Source organism: Pseudorasbora parva, chromosome 12, assembly GCF_024679245.1.
Source record: "Pseudorasbora parva isolate DD20220531a chromosome 12, ASM2467924v1, whole genome shotgun sequence".
Classification (NCBI taxonomy): Eukaryota; Metazoa; Chordata; class Actinopteri; order Cypriniformes; family Gobionidae; genus Pseudorasbora; species Pseudorasbora parva.
Window position 1 is genome coordinate 6,681,159 of NC_090183.1, and position 26,796 is coordinate 6,707,954.

The 26,796-nt window shown below is 38.2% G+C and overlaps 2 protein-coding genes across 3 annotated transcripts; both read right to left on the reverse strand.

Moving 5' to 3' along the window:
* Positions 1-716: 716 nt before the first annotated feature.
* On the reverse strand, positions 717-17,723 carry slc25a12 (solute carrier family 25 member 12). Of its 2 annotated transcripts, none has more exons than XM_067458909.1 (18): positions 17,621-17,723; positions 16,776-16,829; positions 15,476-15,621; positions 13,605-13,720; positions 12,927-13,066; positions 10,632-10,778; positions 10,420-10,558; positions 10,221-10,314; positions 9,559-9,643; positions 8,354-8,438; positions 6,329-6,487; positions 6,151-6,203; positions 5,980-6,060; positions 5,753-5,893; positions 5,490-5,628; positions 4,273-4,431; positions 4,050-4,140; positions 717-1,642 (listed from the first exon to the last, which is right to left on the reverse strand). In XM_067458909.1, the coding sequence occupies exons 1-18, from the start codon at positions 17,630-17,632 to the stop codon at positions 1,435-1,437; spliced, it is 2,049 nt and encodes a 682-aa protein (XP_067315010.1). In that variant the 5' UTR covers positions 17,633-17,723; the 3' UTR covers positions 717-1,434. The 2 variants fall into 2 exon arrangements, with proteins under 2 accessions (XP_067315010.1, XP_067315011.1); XM_067458910.1 differs by lacking the exon at positions 17,621-17,723 and adding an exon at positions 16,972-17,549.
* Positions 17,724-18,831: 1,108 nt separating this feature from the next.
* unc50 (unc-50 homolog (C. elegans)) lies at positions 18,832-21,352 on the reverse strand. The gene is made up of 6 exons (XM_067458255.1): positions 21,217-21,352; positions 20,275-20,549; positions 20,077-20,197; positions 19,409-19,548; positions 19,211-19,318; positions 18,832-19,128 (listed from the first exon to the last, which is right to left on the reverse strand). The coding sequence occupies exons 2-6, from the start codon at positions 20,546-20,548 to the stop codon at positions 18,992-18,994; spliced, it is 780 nt and encodes a 259-aa protein (XP_067314356.1). The 5' UTR covers position 20,549; positions 21,217-21,352; the 3' UTR covers positions 18,832-18,991.
* Positions 21,353-26,796: the final 5,444 nt, after the last annotated feature.

Here is a 26,796-nt window from a genome sequence, read left to right on the forward strand (position 1 = left end):
TGAACTCAGCCCTAAACAGACAAACTTCTCTAAAGAGCGCTAGCTACTCTGCTGTCTCAGACGATATCTTTGTCCTGTGTCAGCCACCGTAGCTTCTCTATGTGATTTGAAAGGGAGGGGTGAGCGATTGCAACTTGCAATTCACAAACTTACTCACCCCTGCCGCTAAAATTCACAAACTGCACTTTCAAGACCAGTGGCTCTGTTCTCTTTTAATATATGGTATGTTCAGCTATTCGTACAACAAAATATTCTGGGGGCATTTTTTGTAAAAATGGTCAAAAATGCTGAAGCTGGCTGACAACTTGAAGAAAAAACCAAAGGGTGGTGGGAAAGAGTTAATTGTTAGACAATTGTTAATTGCTAACAATCTAGACAATAATTGTTAGATTATTTTGTGTGAATAATAAATACTCGTAAAGTTTGTTCACAATGGATTTAAAAACAAAATTTCCTTAGCTAGAAATTGTTATATGCATACAATTTCTAACTTTTAGAAAAATCCAGTAATCATGAATAGAAACATAACTGAAAATGCATTGTCCCAAATGTGTGGGAACCCTGATTCACCCGATGACTGAAGCGAGCAGGACAAGCGTGTTGATGCCCTGTGCTCTTGCATGTGCGTTTGTCATGCCATTTCACTAATTCACTTTATCCAACCTTTTTTTGTAACTTGCTGTAATAAACTCAATAAAACCTTCACAAACTAGAAATAAAATTTAACCGTACTGATTTATTTCCATAAAATACAAGAAAGAAATGCATTTAAATTATGTTCTACTTTTCAAATCGACAATGATTTCTTTGATCAAGTTTTGAATCCTCTGTACATCAGTCAGTGTGACGTAGAGAGAGAAGTCTCTGTGCATGAGATGTACATGTATATACAGTACATGTGCAAGCTACGCAAAGCCAAATGAGCAAATTAAAAGCACTACAGCATGCTTCTGTCACAACAATACATCAGTAATCATGAGACTAAAACTCAAAAGCAGCAAATGTGCATCTTAGGGAGTGTGGGGAGGAACATAGAACCAACCAGTGTGTTATGGTTTTTCATTCAGGAGTGTTTCATGAAAAGTTCTTTAGCTCTCTTTACAGCCACAGTCGTTTCAGTATTAATCAGCGGCTGATGAACTTCTCTAGAGCCCTTGATGGGTTTCACTGTACGTGTGGCTTCAGGTCTTGATCAGTGTGGCAAACATCTACCCTGTGCTTTAGCAATCACACTATGACCTCTAAGCAGTGTTCTTCATCAAAACTGAGGCACTGATATGGGTTAAAGCAACCAGTATAATTACCCATGTCCCCCACCTAAAAACTGAAAGAAATGAATGAGAAAATAAAGTATGGAACAATGTAGGCAAATGTAGACTGTGGGAGGGAGGCATGCAGCCATTGGAGGACAAGGCCATGATGGGTGGGGCTTGACTATGATGTGCCAGCTTGTTCCTTGGGCGTTTCGGAGTGAATGGCCGTGACCCCGGAGGATTTGAACTTGGGCAGGTGCAGTCCGAACTTGTTCTCCACCCCAGCAAAGGTGGCGGCTGCCAGACGGTAACCACCGACATGCTCAGAGCTGACAGGAGGAAGCTCAGCGATCCGGGATTTGGGCGTTGGTTCGGAACCAGCAGGGCGACTGGAAGGGGAAGAAAATATGTTTTTGCTTTAGCAGATCCTTTTTATGCAAAGTAACTCAAAGTGCAATATTTTTCCAGATAAATCTCTGTAACCGATTTCAGGAGTTTGCTAACTTCCACCACATTGTCACTGAATAAAATACATTACAGATGGTGCAAAACCAAAACCCCGCCCTCCATGTTAGTCAACCTGAATGCAAAGTGATTCACAGCCATAGTGTTTCTGATTGACTAGTTTTTTGATTTATTTTCATCGTGTGATTTCTTAGGCCCCGTCCACATGAAGCCAGAGCTTTTCGTATCCGTATTTTTTTCTCTCTCTCATTTCAAGGAATATCTGCATCCACAGGAGACCTATGAAAACGATTTAAAACGATGTAGTATGTATGCCAGGCCAGTGTGTGGCACTGTAATTCTGCCACAGAAATACACTAAAAACAGAGAAGAAGAGTTATGGCTGGAAGGGGTAAAGCTAAGGCTGGGCGATAAAACAATAATGATAATTAGCACAATATAATTTTCCTCGATAAAACGATAACAAAAGTTCGATAAATTCTCGATTTAATGCTTACACGCCATGCGTAATTCTGCGCATGCGCATTGCAGACCGGGCTTCTGGGTGCTGCACGTGGTGTTGTTTACAGTCACAGTGGCTGACAGGCTTGAGGATCGGAGTGAAGTGGAGCGAGAAAAATGAGAGAGAATGAAGAAAACTCAGCGCTCACGACCAGCTCGGAGGACACAGATATCGTTGACAAGTTAGTTCGCTGAACTTCAGTGGTTTGAGATATTTTGGCGATCCCATCCGACATAAAACAGAGCGTTGTGCGTGGACTGCTTATCCTAGGTTCACCACATGGGATATAATTATTAAATTATCGTGATTCTTCAAAGTTCTTCCAGATAACATTGAGCCCAACACAGCGGTAAATCTACATTAACTACATTCACACACAGCAGGCTTATTATCACCTTGTTAGTTGTAGTGGGTGACTGACAACAAGCTAACGTTACCAAACTATAATCATTAGAACATCGGACTTGTACATCGCTATCATAATTGTTTGTCTTTGGTGATGTATTAATGACTCAGCATCGCCTGTATCAAAGGAGAAGAATAATAACATTCGATGTGTAAAATGATTAAAACAGACTCGGCAGCCCTTACTGGAGATCCACAAATACTGAACTTTGCTCTCTTCCTCCTCTCCTCTCCCCGACCAGCCCACAGTCGGTGAGGTGTGTGTGTCAGTCAGTGAGATGCATGCGTTGTGTGTGAGAGAGTGAGAGTGAGAGAGATGCACAGTGGATGGCAAGAGAGGAGGGAACTCAAAATGTTTCTCAATTTAAAACGCATTTTTTTGCCCGTTTGCGTTTTTAGTGTTTTACTACTTACACAATTAAGTATATATAATGATATTATTGTTATATAGTGTAGAGTAAAAAAATGCTGGCCACAAGATTTTAATAAATAAATCTACCCCAGTTTTAATAAATTGTTCACCTGTTTGGGAAGTGTTTGTCATGTTTCGACAATAAAGGATAGTTTAAAACCACAGTTAAAGAAATAAAGATTTTACATTTATCGTTATCGACTGATATGGAAAATTATATTGTGATAATTTTTTTTGGGCCATATCGCCCTGCCCTAGGTAAAGCAATGGTTGGAAGTGAGGCGCAATCTCACAATAAATACATTTGCTACCTAACAAATGTGTTTTATTAACGCCTACACCTACCCCGACCCTAAACATACCATTACAATAATGCAAATACGGTACTTAAATGACGCGATATTGATATACGCATGCCCAGTGCCCATAGTTGTATCCCTTAACTCTTTCACCATGCTGAACGTAGTGTGAGAACATCACCGTTTTGTAAAATATATGGATTGGCTGTACACACGAAAACGGAAGATCGTCGTTTTTCGATTTATGCACTTTGGGACCCGGTTTCAAAAAATATCTGATTCATGCTTCCAAAACGCCAGATCCGTGTGGACGAAACGCTGATACAGTACAAAATGTATATACGTATACAGCTAAACGCGTCTCCGTGTGGACGGGGCCTTAGCACATGCTACAAATATAATTGTCAGGCTCTGACAAATTGCCAGAAAATTTAGTTTAATTACAGGTAAAGAGTTCATATATGACAATTTTAGCCACTTTAATTGTTTGTATCAACAACGTTGGCACATTAATATAGAATTCAAATGAAAGTGTGCATCTATCAGCTATAACAACCATGAACGTCATCCATCAGATTTTATTACATGATCTATCATCAGTTTCATAAGCATAATGTCTTCAAGCTTTATGAGCCCTCTGGTGAAGCACGTTACTTAATATTTCCAGTTTCAGGCTACTATTATAAATTGTGGTTAACATGATCAACACTTACTGTCCTCCGAAGTCAACATAGAGCCATCGCTGCAGGAGCTCGTAGGTCACCAGGGTCACACCGAACTGAGGGGACGAACGGAAAACACGAGCTACGGAGAAGACAGAGAGAGGACTGTGAGTGAATATAGCTGTGACTAATGAGATCTGTGTGTGACGTGTTTGTTTGTGTGTGTGTGTGTGTGTGTGTGTGTGTGTGTGTGTGTGTGTGTGTGTACGTGTACCTCCAGCTCCTTTCCATAGTGCTCGGAAGCCTTCTTCCTTTAAGATCTTCCTGAAGCAGTCGATCACTCCAGAGTAAGTCGTCTGACCAGCGCGGGCAGCCACCTGCAGTCGTGTTTTGATGACATCAGCAGGGGTGACAAGTGAAGCAGCGGGTACACCTGTCAATTAAAATCATTTAGACATTATTAATACATGAAAGAAAACTGGTCGGATGCGGTTTCATTTTGTCTGAAAATATGTTTATGAAATTAAAGTAGTAAAGAAATTTCCTTCTGTATTCATAAATAAAATAAAACATCAAGGCAGGGACTTTGTTCTCATTTCAGTTTGATTGGATTTTGAGATGTGGCTGTTGCGCTCAAAATTGCAGGAAGATGAATGTGAGCAGCAAAGGTGGGGCTTAAGCGGATTAAATGATTGGAGAAGTCATGCTTACATCAGCAGTGAGAAGTCTATCATTTTTCAGAAGATCTAGATATGACATTTTGAAGGAAAAAAATGAAAAAAGAAAATAAACGCATAAGTGGATAAATCACAATAAGATCAAAATAATGCAATAAAAACAGATGGGATGATGATCATTTTACAAGAAATTATAATGGTAGATTAAGCTGTTTTTTATGTTTTATTAAATCTGAATGTTATGAAACATATTGACTTTTGTGCCTGTTATATGAAGAAGAAAAAAAACTGGACATGAATTGAAAATACTAAATGAAAACAGAAATGCCATTGGAAATGAATGGGAAAAAGCTTTTTTGGGGGATCAGAACTCAAAAAAAAAAAAAAGCACAGCAATGAAGAGGATGAACTTACACATCAAGAGTGCTAAATAGACAGACGCACTTAAACACAAACACTTATGCACACACATATTGTAACATCAAGAGTGCAAAATAGACATTTAAAAAAAAATGATGTCGTCCAATAAAAAGGTGGGGGAGGGCAACAGCAACAGATGATTCATTCCCAATAAGATTAAATCCATGCATTTAAAAAAAATAGATAAGGTCAATTATAGATAAGGTGTAATAGATAATAGATAAATTATATATAATAGATAAACTATAACAGATAAATTATAGTTAAGGAGATAAAAAGAAAAAAAGAGGAATAAATCAATAAAAAGTATTAGAAATGTTATTGTAAGGGTGCAACCAGTCCTTAACTGAAATTGAACTGGGCCATCATCACAAAGTTGAAGTTCTGTTCTGACCTGCGATGGCACCAGCGGTCAGCAGCTGCAGAGGCCCCAGTCGTCCATCCTCATCTGTCAGTTGTGTCTTCGTATGAGCATAGACAGGGAAATAGATGGCAGAGAAGGGGATATCACGCAGGAAACAAGCCTTGGCACCCTGTGGAGGAAAACCAGTGACATTTATATTTTATAGTTTACGATAAGGCATAGCACCCATATTTAACGGTACTCTGAATGCAAGCAGTGAGAAGCTGCAATGTTCAAAGTCGCATCCCCCCCACCTTGTAGAGGCCAAAGAAGCCGAGGTCTCGGACCACATTGAGCGCGCTCACTCTGGGGCCTGTAGTGATCTCACCGGCAACCTGCAGACGAATCTTAACGATTTCCAGAGGGTTGGTGAAGATAACCTGTGACCCACCAGCCTGGAAAGACAGAGACAGAGAGTTCAGCCAGTGAAGTCCAACATAACCCAGATTGCACCCAGTTCTGAGCAATTTATTATACTCACACATCCACCGGCAAGAATCTCAGCAGCAAGAGGTATTGTATCATCTTTTGTTGTAAATTTGTCTCTCACAAAGTCATTCACCTGGAAGACAGACACACAGAAACTCAAGTAACTGTCTTTACTGTCAGTGGCTCAGAAACTACTTTCTACAGGCAGTTTAATTAGACTCACAGTGAGCTTGATGGCTTTCTCTGGAGCCACTCCAATGAGCTGGGGTACAAGACCTGTAGGGGAAACACAAACACATGAAGAGTAGGGCAAAGGAAGCATGATCAATGTTAAGAAACACGCAGACAAACACTTTATATGTTTTTTCTGAAGAGAGATGTCAACACAACACAAATCCAACCTCTATAAAAGCCAAAGAATCCCTCGTATCGCAGGACTTTCTTGGCACAATCAAAGCTGTTCTTGTACATGAGCTCTCCCACGAATGAGCCAGTGGAGCGCTGGTTCTGCATGCGGGTCTTGACCAGGTCTATGGGGTACACAGCTGTGGCACCAGTGGCTAAAAACATACACACAGGTATAATTGCATATAATCAAACACACATACACTATCCATTTAAACCAGCAAAACATGTGCATTTGAAGAGCCATAGAAAGCACAGATTTTTTAATCTTTTAAAATAAAAGTAGAAATGCACTACCATTCAAATATCATTTGGTGAGGGTAAGTTTTTTGTTTAAAAGAAGTCTCTTGTGCTCACCAAGGATGCATGCATCTATTCATTATAGATTATAGAGGTCGTTACTGTCACTTTTGATCAATTTAATGCATCCTTGCTGAATAAAAGTATTAATTAAAAAAACAACCTACCCACCCCAAACATTTGCCTGATAGTGTGTGCAATGAAACATGACTTAAGTCCATTCTATAAGCACTAATCTGTTAAATATAAAAATTGACATGCAACTTGACATGTACTTTTAAAATTTACAGTACAACTCTTAGGAAAATGAAAAAAAAGGATGGCATTTTCACATTTTGGGCAAGAAATGTCCCTCCTCCTAATACCACCTCCCTCTGATTAGCAATTGAAAGTAGCAAATCATAGTTTATGGCTTTAATGTGGACTAAAAAAAGAAACAATCCCTTTAAGGATACCCAATGATACCTTAGTTCACCCAAAAATGAAAATTCTGCCATTAATGACTTACCCTCATGTTGTTCGACACCCGTAATACCTTCGTTCATCAAACTATTCTCATCACTTTATAACATTATTGTAGAACCACTGTAGTGAGATGGGCTTTGCAATGACGTCTTTAGTAACTTTAATGAGTATTGAGAGGAAATGTCATTGCTGCCAATGGAAACCTTTCTAAACCATCGGATTTCAACAAAGATATCTTAATGTATCTTATCTTAGTGTCATAAAGATGAACAAAGGTCTTATGGGTGTCAGGGCAAGAAATTAATGACAGAATTTTCATTTTTAATGTCCTGCTACCAATTTCCTTTGTTAGAAATACACAAGACAGAATGTAAAAATGCCCTCAATCCATTTTGTGGGGTCTTTAACCTATTATGAGTAATCAGTATAATGCCCATGTCACCCATACTCCTTCTGCAATGCGTATGCAGTGCAGGAGCCCCCCGTCTGGATGTGCTTTCACATAAGGTGCGTTTGCAGTACGTAACTAATCTGCTGTTGCATACCACAAACACAGCATTTATTAATTATTTTTCATTTTAAATCCAAAAGGTGTTATTGAACACGTCTCATCAGAATTGCAATTCTCTTTGTTTACTCTTTCATAGATGTCAGGTTTTAACGTATTAAAACAACTTTTTTTTTTCTATTCATTAATTCATATTTATATAGCTTGGTACTTTAGATTTAGCCCACACAAGTGGCAAAACATTTAAACATAGTTTATAGCCTAAAATCACAAACATTTTAAATTAGAAACTTACAACAGGCTATTCAAAAACAGCTGACTCTTGTCTTTCTTTCGTTTTTAAACCCTTTTAAAAGAATCCTGCAAGTCATAAAGAACTTTGTTTTCCACCTTCAAGAAAGGACGAGTGCTATCCATTATGGCACATTTTTTTAACCTAAATGCCAAGTAAGGTGTCGTTTCCTTGCTTTACCCGAGAAAAAAAAGCATGTGTTGACTTTGAAACAAGAGTATATTTTAATATATATGCATTACAATACAATGTTCTGTCACTTTAATGCAGCTGTGCAGCACAGCAGAAAATAGACTCAGTACGGAAACGATTGCCGCACAGCAGCAGACGCACCGCATCGGACTGACGGACAGCATCCGCGTGCAGTGTGAAAGCTGTAATCCGTTAACATGGGTGCGGAAAAAAGTACGCACTGCAGAGTATGAGTGTGAAACGGTGTAAGGCATAAACTCTTACCTCCAGCGATGGAGCCCAGAGTAAACCTGTACGCTGACTCTCCTACTTGCATCATCACTGACCGAGATACATCCCCATGTGAATGCTGCACAAAGGGAAAAACAGCATGTGAGATATCAAAATAAATGCACCATGTTTTAGGGCCAGTCTGTAATTCAGATGTGTGATAGCAGCCTGAATAAAAATGTAACCAGGTTTTTACATTTTCTTAAGAAAGTGAAAGTGGTGGTGTTTGTTGTAATTTATAAAATGTTTAACATTGGGGCTATTTACATGGCAAACAATCACTAGGTCAAAATCACAATTAGGGTTGGGCGATGTCTACCAAATTAGCATCGGAAAGTATCTACAGTGAAACAGCGCTTGACAATGACATCAGGGGGTTGCGTTTGAGCGTTAAATAATGTGGCATGCGTATGGGGAAAAAGAGAATGTGCACAGAGCTGAAAGGGCTTGAATAAAGCGTGTTTGGCTTGAGATACAACTACTAGAGGATATAGTGTTGAAATATTACCACAAACGATCCTGAGCCCTTGCGGTGTGATCTGTGCCCCGCTGTTTTGACACACTACTCACTTCAACTAGAAATGCCGGGGTTTGGATGCGGAGCACGGTCCACCATTTGAATATCTTTCAGTTCGTGAAAAACGTCCAGTAGGCTATAATTTGTTTAGTTTTTTGCATCATAAAATCTTTAGTATTTAAATTGTGTTTGTTGAACTGAATGTAACTTGTATTGTTATTGGAAACAACATTATTTGCGGGGAGCAGGGCAATCATGCCCTGATGACTCATGATGACACAACATCATGATATCTGTCAGCCATCGGCGATGGATGATGGCATTATCGGCCCAACCCTAATCACAATCCATTAAATGTAAACTATTATATAAAACATTTCAACTTAACATAAGATAGAAAATCTAAAATACATTCAAGGTATTACATTATGAAATATTCCATGTAAACATGTTTCTGAATAGAAACGTTTTCTAGCGGTATCAATTAAAGTCCAACAGAATATGTTTGTGAGTGTGGTATCAAATCCCTAACCCAAAGTAAAATGATATTTTCTGCCATAATTAGCTTGTTGCACAAAGGCAAGCTCACTGATAGCAATACAATTTCCTCAGTAATATATATACACACATTTAAATGACCCCTAATAGACTCTTATCTGGTCGTTCATACAGATAAACTCACCTGTCTCTGCACCTCAGCCAGATTATATGGCAGCACTCCTTCCTCCAGTGGTGCTATTCTCTCGATATCAGCCAGGTTTAACCGTCTACACATCATTACATACATAAACATCTGATCAGCTGATAAGTAGGTAGTAGAAATCTTGGTAACACTTTTTCTTGGTAACACATTTTCATGATCCACTTAAGACATTCTACTAACTATAAGCATTTTCACAACTACAGCTTACTAACCTGATCCTTCACCTAACAGTCCACTAATGCTCTAATACCGAGTGTTAGTTGAAAAGTTACTTATTGTTAGTAGAATGTCTAAACTGGACAACTGAAATAATGTGTTACCCAAATTTGAATATCAGCAGCTAATGCTTTTTTCATGACAAAACCTGCAATTTCACAGAAGTTACAAAGAAGTTATATTAGTTGTATAAATAAAATAAAACCAAACAAAATAAAATATTTTTTATTTTCTGAAAGGATCTTGTTGAACAAGTCCTGAAGAGATCATACTAAATAAATACCATTAGCTCCTGAAATTAAAAGCAGAACAGTCCAATAAAATATATTTAGCAGAAAGGGGGGTGTTGCAGAACACCTGATTAGCTGATAATGCTGCTTAATGTACATGTGGATGAACTTGTTTTTAAAAAAAAAGGAGAGTACCCTGTTTGGGAGTGCAGCCCTGATAGCTGGAACAGGATGTCGATTTCCATAGGGGTAATCTGACCGAACTTATTTGCAGCATGAACAAACTCCTCTACAGATGGAGAGATGAAAGAAAATTTTAGAAAATTTAGCAAAATGAAAAGCTTATATTTTCATGTGCAGATTAACAGAAACGGAGATTACAGACAGCACACACCTTTAGTGACAAGCATATCCTTGCGAGTTCCAGCGAGAGTGCTGTAGATTTTACGTAACAGTTCCATGTTGTTCAGGAGAGAGTTGAAGGCATTGAAGTAGGAGAAGCTCACCATGTGAGAGGTGCCACCCCCTGCTGCCTAGGAGACGCACATATAAACCTTTTACAACAAACTCCATCTCAACATATCAAAAAGAGAGTTGCACACTTACAGACACAAGGTTTTCCTCCACAAAAGGTGTGAGCATGTGGTGTCTGATGGTGGACATGATGTCACTGAAATCCAAAGATGAAATAACGCCGCTTTTGTCCTTGTCTTTCTGCGCGAACGCCTGTCGTGCGTGCTCCAGCTGCAGTTCCTATGACAACATAAGCACATAAAAAGAAATTAGATTTTGGGCAAGAGATGATCTTTTATAAAAAATTTGCCAAAGACCAGTGACTGTTATAGCACATATGGCACTCTGGGCGAACCAACCCCCATAAGCCTCCCGCTTATATAATGTATCAAAAAACTACCATCAAGATGTCAACGGCGCTTATATTCGCCAGGTCAAGGTCAAGATTTGGCTGATTAAGTACGTGACACACCAAGATGACATCAAAGAACTAGCGGCGACAAAAGCTGACTGTGTTGTCACCTCGCATGAACTGCACCTCGGCCAAAAAGCTGTACATTAACAAACTAAAAGGACTAAAGGAGACAGTCAACTAGCATGTGTGTTTGGTGTTTACGTGCAAGTAAATATCTGTCTATATCAGCAGGTATCATTAGTCTATTTTCATCATTCAAAAAGGGAAACCAAAACTAGAACTGCAGAAATTCAAACCGTAAACAACAGCTCTTGCTTACCATTTTGAATCTCAATCACACTGATCACTTCATTCCACTCGGCTCACGTTGGTCTTTGCTGAGGTAAGATGCCGTACAATTATAATAGCCTTCTGTCTGTACTGTTTTGACTTTGCGTGCTTTCATCTCTTTTGCTTTTATTCTCATGCACTGGCTCTTTCGCTAAGCTGAACAGCCAATCAGACAGCCAGACACCGATCCAACATGCTGAGTAGGCTTTTAAAAAAATCATCCGACTAGAGCCAAGGGTGTGGAACACACCAAAAAAACTTCTGCATGAAGCACAAAAACGGCCCCAGGTCGTTCACGTAAAGGGTAACTAAACCCTAAACCAAGTTTTTTTAGTTAATGATCTGCAAAACTGGGGCTTTATTAATGCTGTTTATTGATTCGAGTAAATGTTTTGACATTTGGGTATAAAGTGTTTTAATTCTATAATGTATGGTGTAAAAACGTCTTAGTGCTGCCCTCTTAAGGTTGAACGGTGGCTACTGCAGTCGAATTTTCCTATTGGACATTGTGGTGCATTATGACGTAGGACGGTACTTCCAACGGCTCACTATCCACGCCCCTGACACGAGCTCACCACACCCTAAGAAATGTTTTCCCTCGTTCACATTAGAACGGCTTCAGTCCAGTATGAGCGCTCACGTCATGTTACATGAAGTAGAAACATTATGAATGAAACTCTCTTGTCACTTGCTTTTAACATCCTAATGAAGAAACTACAGATAAATAATGCAGCTGTAAGTTCATGTTAAGCTTTTCTTGTGATATTTTGCTGCCTGTCATGTCTACAGATAATTAATTTAATTTTTATACTTCACACGGTTTCAGACAAACCTTGACACGCAAATGGTTGCCGTGGTAATGAACAACAATACCGTAACGTGCTGGCGTATAACGTTATAGTCTAACTTTTATTTGAGGAAATCTGTTGTAATAGGCTATTAGGTTTGAACTTATTGGTCCTGTGCTTTTTTAGTGGCATTCAGTAAAAGGATATGGCTGTTCAGTGCTCATAGATTAGTTAGTGGTCTCATTCTCTCTTGCACTGCTGCTTCGCTAGCATGAATGAATGAAAGCATCGTCGGCTTTGGGAGTTAACGCAGTTTGAGCCAGCGGCTCGATTGATAAGGCTCTGTGTCTACAGACATTTCACCCTCCTCCACTTCAGGTGAAGGTGGTGGAGAAAAGTCCTCTACTTTAGATGACAGCTCTGTTGCAAAGCTACTGTCCTCACTCCAGTCACTATCCATCTTTGCGAGTCTGACAGCTGTCAAATAATTTGTCACTATGGGTCTCAGGTGCACGCCTCCCCACTCAGCCCTGCCCTCGTCTCGTCTACCTCTGTCTCCGCTGGGCTCTGCCCACTTTTTCAGCATTTTTCAAATATTGCCAGTAGGCGGAGTTAGGCTGTGAACAGGGGTTTAGTTACCCTTTAATGTGTTTCGACCTTCTGCATTATTAGCTACACCCTTCTTTGTGAATTATTATATTTTTAAATAAACACAACAATATATTACAATTATTATGTTAAAATATTTGTATTAAATACAATAATATATATATTTTTTAATATTATTATATAAAAACAAAAAAAATCTACTATATTATGAATAATTTTGAGTTGTATAAATGTTTGTCGTAGTACCTGCAGGAATTGGGTGAACTCCAGGTAGCTGAGGCGTTTGTTTCTGTTATTGCCGAAATGCAACCGGATGAACTCACAGTCCCAGTTGAAGGGGATGTGGTGGTGCACGGTCGTCTGGCTGAAGATATCACGCACATTCTCTATAAAAACATGGACAGATTTACACTCCTGCTGTACATACCAGGCGTTGCAACAATCGACAGTAAAGCTTTGCTGAAAATATAAACGTTTGTGTGTGTGTGAGAATTAACAACTGTGTGTTTGTGGTTAAGCCTCTTGTTTGTCTAGCATAACTATATTATGATTAGCTGACTCTGTAATAGGGAATAAAACACTATGGCTCTGTTCAAAAACAGCTGCCTTGTTGTTTACATAGGCAGCATTAAATGAAACCTCATAAGTGAATTAACAGAAATTACCTACATAGGAAACTCAATTCACCACACAAATACTCGACTCTGTTTTGTGTGTTTTTATATGTTGAAAAACACAACAATGACAAATTTGCTTAATAGCCGTTTTTACATTATGCTTTGATACCCAATCTTGCGCCACAGTGGGCAAGTGATGTAATCGGTGTTGTAGCTGAACACCGGTAACACCAACGATCGCAGTAAGCCTGCGGTGTACAGAGGTCCATTTTAAATAAGACATTTCTACAGTCAATACTGTTCTCACCATATGACACATCTCCAGTGCCCGTCTTGTCAAACAGCTGGAAGGCCACGATGAAGAGGGCATCAGGAACACACAGCACTGACTCAAAGGCCAGGAACTCTTGGTACGAGATCAGCCTGAATGAAAAATCTTACATTAGGACAATGTTTAATTCTTAAAGGGGTGGTTCCATGTTTTTTTTCTAGGCTTGGATGTGTTTATGGGGCGCAGTATAACATGTCTTAATACTTCTTCTTTTTTTTAAACGACGTATTTTTCTTATATTTGACCTTGAAGTTAAAAAAGTGAAATTGCATGAAACCACCCCTTTAATTTAACATTAGTTGGATCACTTGCAACTCCATACATACAGTGGGGCAAAAAAAAAATGAGTCAGCCACCAATTGTGCAAGTTCTCCCACTTAAAAAGATGAGAGATGTCTGTAATTTGAGCCTGATCTCAGGAAAATGCAAATAAAAATTACGAGTGTGCAATCTCGTGGAATGTATACGCCAAAATGAGTTTTTCACGTTCATTTGATACGCACTTTATGGTGTACTATACGTTTGAACCCCCCACCCCACCACCCTAATCCAATCCAAGAGCGCGTCATATGCACACCAAAACTCGTTTTTTTTTAACTTATCCATTCCACAAGATTTCACACTAGTACTATTGACACACATTACCATGAGATCAATGAGATTCACATGAGATTGAAGTCTGTTTTTTTAAAGAATTTATTTGTAAATCAGTGTTTTCTCTACAATGTAGATTTTTAATGTTTAATGTCTCGTTTGTTGCCATCTAACTATATTTGCTTTTTTTTAAAAATCCATCTGGACCATAGACTGTAAAAAAATATGGACGAAGTATCCGTGACGTCACCCATAGGATTCCGATAAGCTGTTCTGAAGCTTAAAGTAGGGGCGAGCTGGGCGTTGCCATCTTGTGAGCGAATCATCGGCTGTCACTCTCGGATATTAACAGAAAATGGGCAAAAAGGCGGGATGTGCGCGGAGCTGAGGAGACACAATGACTATAGACGGCAGATAAATGGCTATCCACTTGTAACCACGCCCTTAATTATACAAAACTTAAAGGCTTTATATAACGTAAACGTATGAGTTATAAAAAAATTCACCCCCCTCACAGTTGTCATGAAGATCAAAATTAGCCTTATAAGCCAAAACCACAATTTGTACCAGGCTGTAAACATGTTTTTTTTCGGCTGTAAAGTTGAGAATTTTAACATGGGGCTCAATGAGAATCTGCTCCCTTCTGGAGCCTGCCTCTAGTGGCCAGTTAAGGAATTACAGTTTCCATTACTTCCTATTGGCTTCAAGAGAGATCACGGGAGGTTGCCGCTTGATCTGGACACTTTTATGCAGGGAAGTGACAGGGAATGTCACAATGGTGTGTCTGTTCTTCATGAGCCATATATGGACTGAATGTTCAGTAGTACAGCTTTCCAGCGCCCTCCGGCTGCCAGAATGAACTGAAAACACAGCACATCACAGTCTACTGCACTCATAATGACACATCCGCGGATTTTGGATAAAGATTGAATAACTAATACTTCTCTGTATAGAAATTTGACTCAAACATATGAGAATCTATCAATATTTCTCCAGATCTGCACACATTTGAAGTAAAAGCCCTGAGGGATGTTGTTTTGTCGAGAGTCTTCATGAAGGCCTCTCTAATCTTTTTAAGTGGAAGAACTTGCACAATTGGCGGCTGACTAAATACTTTTTTTGCCCACTGTATGTACACAACATTTTCTAAATGTAGATTTGAAGCCTGAATCTTCAGATCAGCTCAGATCAAACCACCAATAATTAAAATACAAAACAAGCACAGAGACAGAAAAATATGATGTTCATCTCACCCATCTTTTGTGGTGTCCGCCACTCCGGCGAGCAGCTGTACTGTTTTAGGGTTGTAGTGGAGTTGCGTGTGGAGGCCCAAATACCTCTGCACAAAATCAGTGGGTGTCATGTACCGCTCTCCATCCTTATCCACCACACTGGCATACTGAGGGAAAAATAAAACAACATACAATTACAGCATTTGTGTTGGACATGAAGCATGATTAAACGTGTGTGATAGTAACCTCAAAAACATGTTTCAAAAATCAATGTCACCAATACATAAAACAGGGCTAAGCAACCATTATAAATATACTTTAAGAGTTGTATTATGCATGTCCGCAATTTAAAGAAGAAAAAAAAAAAGTCAAGCAACACTGGCTTCTTTCAAACAACTGTTTTGGCAACATGCGAGCTGTGCGAGCGTGCGTGTGTGTGTGTGTGTTGAGTGAGAGCGAAACACACACACACACACACACCATAAATGAGTGTCGTCTCAGAGGGTCAGGCGAAACACACACCTTCCTTATTTAACAAGTACCAACATCTGCATAATACATAATATTCATGAGCCAATAAGTTGTGTATTTCCAGTTGAGATAAAAAAAAATATCTGGACACAAAATGTTGAAGGGAGATGCCCTCTGACCTTATCAAGACATTCTTTACTCATCCATTTATTGCCCTGACATTCATGTCTTCCTCCAAATATCCATCTTACATGCTTGAGTCCTATTAATAGAGCCACATCGCACACAAGTCACTGTGTTACCAGATACCAAAGCAGCCCAAGAAACAACTACTGTTGGCTGACAGAAGCACAAGATCTCAAGGGCGGAAGTGATCAAAAAATCACAACATAAACACAAAAGCCGTTAATGACATTTAAAGACAAAAGATAGGTAGTGTTTCCAAATTCATTAAGAAAACACACAACAAGCTGTTTACCTACAAGCACACATGGGTGTCTAGACGTCTCGAGCATGTAAGTCTCTGTGTGTATTGTTTTGGAAAAAGGAGACGGCTCCAATCAGTCATGAAGTGCATGTTGAAGTAAACCTGATGTTCTTAAGCATCCTAAACTTACTGACAACAGCGCGACAGCAAAATAAAAGGCAGCGTGACCTAGGAAATAAATATTTAACAACAGACCAAAGTCATAACACTATTGACTTTTGCATCTAAGGTGGCAAAGCCAGTTCAACGCTGCTCAATGGACTCAATTCACTACAGTGTAAAGAAAGATATAAACCATCATAAACTAATGGTGTTAGACCAAAGAATTTAAAAGGAAGTATTTCTACAGTTTATTGATCTTACCTTTAGAAAGATGACCTTCAGCTCATTAGGGTCGGCCCTTTTGGTTGACTGCACCTGTAAAACAACAACAAAGTCTAAGAAGGAGGTTGAATGACACTTTAGAGATGAATTGTGAAACTGAAAAGCTTTTATCCATATTTAAAGTTTAAAAAGCGCCACCCTATCTAGTGAAAGGTATTGTATGTTTTAAGCTCACAGATGTGTCGAAGTCAAAACTCTGTGTTTTTCAGTCCCAGGACGACAAGGTTATATTGAGAAAACGGTAAACACTACATTTATTCACAAAACCTCACGTAAATATCAACATTCTCTACAAGGTTTAAGGGCACATTCAATATTGGCTAACACATATTGCACATTATACAGGCAAAACTAAAATAAGTTTTAAAAGAACATAAAATTAACCAAAAATAAACCAGCCACTAATTAATCAACACAAAAAGGCTTTAAGCCACCGAATCCCTGAAGAATATAATGAGCCCAATTTCGCCCACACGACATGATCCTTACACGCCCGACTTCACTTTATAAACAAAAGATAATCTCTAACAAAACAAAAGGCTGTTAAAGAGCTGATTAACGCAGTTTAAAGTCGATTTCGGATATTTTTTATGGTTTTATGATCCTCACAGATACTGAATTCAGTCAAAGTTTCAGCGCGAACGTAGTGATAAGCTCAGTGATGCTCGCGCCGGTCCGTTAAAACGCTTATCACTCACGCTACTGATCTCATTTCTATATCTATTAGTATTTCCCCCGCTTATTATCACTGACTGTAATTAAGTGTCGACAGCTAAAAATGAGAAGTATATTTTTTTAGTCAAATACGGTGTCGCCGGAGTCACCTTGGCCGCCATGCTGCTGTCTGACGTCACGTGTGGTGGTGGGGTTGCGCAGGCGCGTGGCCGATGACAGAGCGCGTGTGAGAAGCGGTGAGAAGAGCCAAAGGTGCGCGCGCACCGTTGATGTCACACCTCACAAGGTTCATCCGGGTACGGATATTTCCAATGATCCTCAGTAAATAAGAAAGCAAGTACAGGAACTTCAATTTGTAATGCCTTTAATTTGTACACTCTAACATGATGTATAAATTAAGATCTTACTCTCATGGTCTTTTTTCTATCTTCTACTTTAAAAAAAAGCATTACCTTTTTCTTCTCTCCTGTTCAGATGACAGATTATATTGTTGATATTGTTGTGTATTGTAAACAAAGTTGTATATCATTGATGTCATCTTTGTACTGTCTGTTTCCAGGTCAGTTCCTGTTCTCTTTTTTTGTAAATCAAATGAGCCAGATTACTGAGATTCTCACCTTTTGTCTTTAATGGCTCTCAGAGCCTCTGTCGTTAGACTGATAAGATTAGGATTGCAGTTTTAAAACAGGTCTCTTTACATATACAACATTTGCATTCTTTTGTTTAGATTGTCTCCAACTCATTTGCTGTGTAATTTCTCCCCGAAATGTGGATAAATTAGTGTTTATACTGTTTTAGTTAGACTTGATGACTACAGTTACCAACAGCACATGTTCTCAATAAAGAGAAACATCTGCTTGAAAGATACATCCAAGTTCTCCTGGTCTTCACTTCTGAGTTTCCAACACCCTTTAAATTAGTTTTAAATCTATAATTATTTGTATCTGATTTATTTGTATGTTGTTAGTATTGTATTTTTATCTGGATTTATGTTTGTTCTATTTAACCTACTCTATTGTTTTTCAATCCTTTATAATTTTCAAAAAATACCTAAATACCATAATAACAACTATATAAGTAGCTGCAAATGGGATAATGTATTTTATATTTAGTGCATTTAAATTTCATGCATTAGAGGACAATATTTGAATACACTTAAAATCGGTTTCTTTAAAAATATCTTTATTGTACACATTCGCACAAGTAAAAAGTGCAGCATCCAAGCAGACATAGTATGCACTTTTCGTCTTTTCCCCATGTTTGCATTTTCAAAACCACATCACAACATTAAATGAGTGTTGACTATCAAATGGGGGTACCGGTAGGTGTGTGTGTGTGTGTGTGGGGGGGGGGGGGGGGGGGGGGGCTGACATCATAAACAAGTGAAATTCCTTTCTTCTACAACCAAACTGATATTTACAGATTATACAAAAAGAAAGTCCCAAGAGCGAAAACAAACTCCCCATCCATCTTTAAGAGCACAAGTGCACTGCAATGTCCTTCATGAGCTCTGGCGTCCCCTACTGGACCCTGTGTTTGTAGAACCAACAGAGACCTTTAGTGAAGTTCCAGCCAAGTGAAATGGAGAGAACATACAGGAGTCCCAGCAAAGCAAAGGGATATAGAAGCACCACAGTGTTCTTTAAGAATGGGAGCGCTGAAGAAACAAGAAGAGAAAATTAGACGATGTTCATCTTAAGAATGATCTTTAAAATACAGCAGCTAATCACAACACTTACCACTGTAGCCCAGGAATGTGATGTAAATATAATAACCGATTGCAATGAGCCACAAGGTGTTTCCCACAAAATAACCCAGGAACCAGTCTGAACTCGTAACAACAACATCTGCCAAGAGAGCAGGATGGGTACACAAAGTCCATGATTCAAAACAGTACAGCCTGAGCTTATTATACATTTATACACCTCTTTACTTACAATTAATGAAGAATAGCTGTAAAAAGTGCAGAATGACCAGAAGAGGGTAGAAAGCATTTAGATGGACGTCAAACGCGTAGCCCCACTCCACATCATAATCTCTGCTATGATGTTTCATCAGATACTTATTCGTAACAAACCTGGAGAAGAAAAGGCAGGGATAACTGCTTTACTGTAAAAACTCTTTGTGACATGTTCTAGTAAAAATATGCTGGTTTATTATAAAGACAAACATTATTGTATAATATCCACTAAACTGTACAATCGGGCAACCCCAGGAAATTGATTCCTCATAAGAAATCTCATCACAAAATAAGTAAGATCAATATTTCATGTCGATTTATTTGTTTGGTAAGAAATCATGTATTAGCAGGATAATGCACAATCAGGCAGTCAAAATAAACTCAACCCACAAGATTTGAGCCAGTGTTATATTAGTATTATTAATATATTATTATAGTATTTGTTACGAAATATATTGAATTGGCCTTTATTTTTAGCTTAATATAACTTTAGGTTTGAATAATTATTGCAAGATAGTAGTCGTTTTGATTTCATGGTGGCTTTAAAGATACATGTTTATCAGCAGCCAATCCTTGTGTGTGTGTGTGTGTGTGTGTGTGTGTGTGTGTGTGTGTGTGTGTGTGTGTGTGTGTGTTGCACCTTACCACATGAGTGTGGATATAAGCAATCCAACTCCGATGCAGTCGATGAAAACGACCCAGAGCAACAGCTTCAACGTCTCCACAAACCCCATGTCCAGAACCAATCCAAATCCCACCGTCGACACTGCAGAGATAACATTAGTTAGCGAATGAATGTTTCTTTTCCAGAACCCCTCCCATGCTTCCATCAAAAGTGCTCACCACACAGCCAGATACTGAGCAGCACCAGGAACGCAGGGTCGTCCCGGGCCCACTGGTCTTTAGTTTGTTTGCGGTAGTGGAAGTTGCGATACACTTTCTGCGGTGATGTGAACAGATAGAGCATCTGCCATATGGCGAACTCAAAGTCCATCTGTCTGAAATGCAGGAGTCGCCTCAGGTACTTGTAGCGCTTGGCACCGGCCGTGTGCCGTGCTGCATCCCGCTCGCTGAGGCTGCCGTTTCGGTGGATTGGCGGGGAGCTTGTCGGCAACATACTATTGAGATGAGAGAAAAATTTGGTTATGACAAACACATCGGCCTGAAAATGATTAGCTACTTATATATAAGACATTATATACACACACTTAAGTCCAGATATAACATACAAATATTGTGAATCTCATTAGGACTACATTATGTAATTGCTTTTGAGTGGCTGGGTCATTATCAACAATTAGCTTAGTTTGTTTTCGAAAAAATAATTACAAGTCAAACTCAAATACAATTTCATTACAATATACAGATACACACAAGTAGAAAGATTATCTATCATCAGCCCATTCATTTAACTTGCAAGCAGACTATAATCTATTGGTCAAAATAATCAATTAAATGTATTTTCAGCTTATTAGTTCTTGTGCTTCCAACAAACATGATCTGCTTTGTAAACATGTAGGTTGAATCTGATCCTAGATCAGTCATATCATATGCTTTACAGAGCAAGTCTGGCCCTGATGACAACTAACAGCAATGATACAGGAACTAACAAGCTAGTCTTAATGTATTTTCTTTATTAAGCATAATGCAGAACTGTCCAAATCTTTACTCTGTGTGTATGTGTATGTGTGTGTTGCTACGTGGGCCTCGAGCCAATATAATAACCCCGCAAAGCAGTTAGCTACAATGTCGCTCCTGCTCATTGTGTTAAAACATGACACTTACCTGCTCGACAGCAGTAACAGCAAATAATAAAGCAAATATCTTATTAATCAGTGTGTAAAAAACAATGCAGCAACGGTGACATGTCAACTTCCTGCCTTGTCCGAACACGTAGCATCGCGTCCTATTCAGTGACGACATTTCCTGTCTCATGGCTTTCTGGGAAATGTAGTGTTGGGGTAGAGAGCACGGTTTCTTGATTTTTTTTTTTTTTTTTTTACAGTCTATGGAAATTACACTTATATAGATAATTAATACATATTGGATAAAATAATAAACTTACGATTTATTAAGATGATAATAATAGGTATTACTTTTCTTTTATCACATCAGAGTTATGTGAATTTTAAATAATTTATCTAATAAAGAAATGTTACGATTTCTAGGCAAATCAAAATGTTAAAACAGGACATTGTTTTAAATGGTGATCAATTGAAGTATGTTCCTACTTTCCATCGTTATTCCCTTTTAATACGATTTCTTTATTGAAGTTACGTATTTTTTACAGCAAAAACAAGCAAGTAGCCTAATTAAAAAGAAATTAAAAAATACATCAGTCCTTCAATAAGCGATGATAACCTTTGGAAATGTAGGCCTATTTGTTTATTTTTTTTAAATAGTTTTTGTTGTTGCTGGATGAACTTCAGAAGACACTGCATGATTAAATAATTGCATAACACGGTTATAAAGATAAAAATAATTTGTGATAATGTTGTTTACTGGTACAATAATATTTATAAACAACAGATGGCGCTAATGTATACATTTCTTTCTTTCTCATGTTGAAAGAATGTGCATAACATTGGCTTATGAGTTGTTGTTTTCAAGGAATTGTGTGTAATCCTAAAACAATAGAATAGTTTATCACCAGTCTGTCTGATGTTTGCTGCAAGTGCGTTCTCTTTCCATAAAGAATGTATGTAGTACATTTCTTTGCTCTATTTTAAGCATATGACTAAAACTAGGCTATAAGTAAAGTTTTAAAGTAGTGAGCGGAGAATAGTTTTTATTTTTACCTGCACATTTCTTGCAGGTCATCGGATTGATGTGCCCATCACATTCTGTACCATTTGGAGCAGCTCCTCTTTCACAGGCGTTTAAAAGCACAGCTTGAGGTTTGCCTCATGTTTATTTAATAACCACCTACCACCTCATCATTCTTTTATCTCTTCATTCTGTTATTATGACCCTCTATTTATGTGGTGGATTGTAAAACACTTTGCACATCACCTGAAGAAAACACTTAAACATTTTAACATTGCAGAACGCTGACAGTTTTGCTGGAGGGCAAGTCGTCACAATGAATACAATATTTATTCTGTCTTTCCATAGCCTATAGTAAAAACATAAATCCTTCAAAAAATACATTTAAACAAATATGATTATAGATTATAGGAACCACAGAAAAATATTTAAAAAAAACTGAAATGTGTTAGTTTGAACCTTACATTTTTAAAAATATTGGCAATATTATATAACATTCAAAATACTTTCTATTAAATCCATCTACAAGTGAATTATTTTTTGACATTTTCTTTATATAAAACACACACACATACCAGAGAGAGAGAGAGAGAGAGAGAGAGAGAGAGAGAGAGAGAGAGAGAGAGAGAGAGAGAGAGAGAGAGAGAGAGAGAGAGAGAGAGAGAGAGAGAGAGAGAGAGAGAGAGAGAGAGAGAGAGAGAGAGAGAGAGAGAGAGAGAGAGAGAGAGAGAGAGACTTTGTGGGGGTTTTGACTTTCCAGATTTAATGGGTTTTATACTGTACAAACTGTATTTTCTCTTTCCTCACACCACTGTGTGACTTCCCACAGAAATAAGAAATAAATATTTTTTAACATATTGTACAAACGGTATATCCTCTCACTTAACCCTAAAGCTTCTGCATTTTACCATTTTCAAAAACATGATTTTATTTGATTAATAAGCTGTTCTCCTCCTGTGGACAAAAAAGGGGCCCCACAAGGACAGGGATTAAGGATAACTATACCACCAGGATAGAAACACACACACACACACACACACACACACACACACACACACACACACACACACACACACACACACACACACACACACACACACACACACACACACACACACACACACACACACACACACACACACACACTACTGTAAAAAAAAAAAAAAAAAAAAGACAAGTTGATATAACTTAAAAGTGTAAGGCAACTTGCTGCACAGCTTTTTTTAGGTTACTCAACTTTTCCACAAAATCGGTCACTCAACTCCACTAACTAGTAAGGTCACATGGCTCCCAATTTAAGATCTTCTGTTCAGCTGATTGAGTTTTTATTATTTATTTATTTATTTATTTATTTATTTATTTATTTATTTATTTTTGTTGAATTTATTTTATTTTTTTATGCCACCATAATAATGATTAGTTTTTTCTTTAGTTGGGCAGTTTAGTGTTTCTCTGGCTGCTGAATAAGAATTTAATCTTTGTGGTTTAATTCATGGATTTTATGTCTGAGTTTAATATGAGCAATATACTATTAACTTTCTTTTATTGTGATTCTAGAAGAGATCCAGCACGGTTTTAATCAGAAAAGCTGAAGAAGGTTTAAAACCGATTGTACATTAAGCACTTTGACCTCCTGATATTGTTTTAGATCATTCTACATTTTATAACATAACCCAACCTAAACCAAGCCATCATATTAAACATTCTACATTAAAAAAATAAATTATTATACCAAATTTACAAATGAGGATGTCCCCATAATGTTTTAGAAGATTTTGTCATGTTGACTTCTGGGTATAAATGTGTTCCCAAACTGGTTAAGTACACACACACACACACACACACACACACACATGCGCGCACGCACGCTGAGTAATCCCTTAAAATAAAGTTTCTCTATTGGCATTTATGATATGAATAATCTTTAATATCATGCAGCCTTTACTGAAGGTTCTTTTTTAGTGGAAAAGTTATTTAGATTATTCTTTACATTAAGAAAAAAATGTTCACTGAAAGTTTTTTTAGGGAACCCCGAATTGTTCTTCTACAGCATCACTGGGGAAAACCCGCTTTTGGAACTTTTCTTGGAACAAAAAAGAAAATTATGCTTAGTCCTTTTTAAATATAAAATGTCATTTTAGTCATTTTTAAGACTTAACCTAAAGATAAATATAGGCTCTATCCGCTTCTTTGATGTGCACTATGCGTTCAGATGGCTCAAGCTATCGCACCAGAGTTCGTTCAAACCAAACCTGCCAAGTGTGAACTTGTTTTAGGTTATATGTAATTTAAAGATCTTTTTTTTTATGCATGAGGGGACGTTTATTTATATTATTACCCATCAAAAGCATCAAACTGATTATGCTCATAAGCTCAGCCAAAATGAGAGTGTAGTTTGTTTTGGTGAGCTTAATGTGCTTTCAAATACTTCAGAGCAAAGCAGCTCTGTGAACCGAGAAATGATGAATGGCATGCACATAAAAAGAAGGATTTCCACAGAGAGCAATGAAAATGTGAGAGGTTCAAAAGCAGAATGATGAAGAGCATCACTTCTCCTGATGCTGTTTGCTTTGCTAATGAACAGCAAACCTCTTAGATTAATTGAGCTGTTTTAATAATTATGTTCCAAACAACACTCTTTCTTGGCTAAACAACAGCTTGTCTTTTTTTTTTTAAATATATAAAATCAAAATGGTATTTAATACTTGAAAACGAATCTAACACAAGGCAGTGAAGAATGACTCCATTCTCACAGAGACACGTGAACATCATCAACAAGGCAGTCGAGCGACTTCAACGCTTCAGCACAGCATTCCGGGAAGGCAACGCTGCATTTGAACCGATTTGAACGCAGAAATGACGGGAAGCTTCACAACATCGCTTCAGTCGCGTTGCAAAGTGGATTTCCACGGCCACTGCTGTCGCAGGACTTCACCAAATCATACCAAAGAAGTGTGTTTTTGACGGAGTGGTCCCAGCGATAAAGGTTCGGTCCTGCTTTGGATGCAGCCGGTGAGTAAAACTGCTTCAAATGTCTGTGCTGTTAGCTATCGTCGCGTGAGTAAACATCAGTAAACGACACGATCGCGTGCTTCGTCATTCAAATGCGCTAACGGTTACTCCATTGTTGTTCTATGTATAACGTTACACTAGTCTGACGTGCAAAACCGTTTTGCTTGCTACTGCTAAGGTTTAGTCGCATACAATAGTCCATAAACCGAATCATGTCCTCATAAACTGCGAGTAAAGACACACAAATGTTGACAGGCCACTAAATACAGTACATACCACAGAGACGGACATCCTGCTGTTGGTGTTTCTCCTGTTCAATTTATTTCAGCCTCCGGATCTGATTCTGGATCATTATCTGTATTAGCTGATTCTGGATTGATAGCCATGGGTTCCTCCACGCTTGAAGACATCACCTCTTTGTGCACGCTTGTCATTCTTTAGCTCCGCCCACACGATACGCCTCCAGGCGCTCGTTTTTTTCCGGAAAGGGTACAGCCTATATTTCTTTTATAAATATAATAAAACTAAAGACTTTTCGGAGATATGAAGGATGCAATACTACTCTATAGGTACTCAAGATTGACATGAGATTGACTGAAACTGAGTGTTTCACCCCCCCCCTTTAATGAAAAGGCCATTTTATTCATTTTAGCCTCCATGTCTTTTGAAATCATGTGATGGTTTAGAAAATCACAAAAGAACTTGCTGTTAATCTAATATCATTTACTACAACAGAAATCCTCTGAAAATGAGACAGTCATCTTCCTGCTCCTGAAGTTGAGGGAGTTCACTTCACTGCTCCTGTCCCTCTAGTGATATTAATGCCAACAAATGTTAAGAGCCTGTTTGATCACACAAATCCATTATGAGCAGTCGCCTTTCATAGTATTAGGTGACTAAAGGAAAGAGAGGTGATTAACCTGTTTTGCTCTTGGTTAATTCCCATGTTGACATGCAGCAAAGTTGTGTCCTTTTACAGAGGCATGACTCGCATTATGATTCACATTGCATTAAACAGATCTATTTTTACTGATCTTGTGTAGCTTTGTATCTCAAGAGTCAGAGACTAATGTGGTAGAAAACTGGGTACTGGAAAAAGTTATTTTTATATTCAAATAGATTCAGACAACAACTTGAACTATAGAAATTAAATTTGGGAGGACAAGCTTGAAAGTTTGAAAGCTTCCTAACAAGTTTTATCATGCTGTTAGCGAGTGTCTAGCATTATGTTGCATGTTGTTAGCATGTTTCTAGCAGGTTTTAGTACTTTGCTAGCAAGTTTAACACATGGCTAGTATGTTTTTTTGCATTCTGCTAACATGTTTTAGTGCATTGCTAGCATGATTTACTATTCTGCTAACAAGTTTAAACATTATTAACAGGTTTTAACACATTGCTAGCATGATTTAACATGTTGCTATCATATTTCAGTTTGTTGCCAGCATTAAAGGTGCCCTAATGAAAAATGATGGGCGCGTCTCAATCATCTCACTAGTTCAGTAGTCAGGGCACTGATCAGGGACTCAGCCCATTGACTTATGTCCTAATCAGTGCCCTGACTAGTGGACTAGTGAGATGATTGAGACG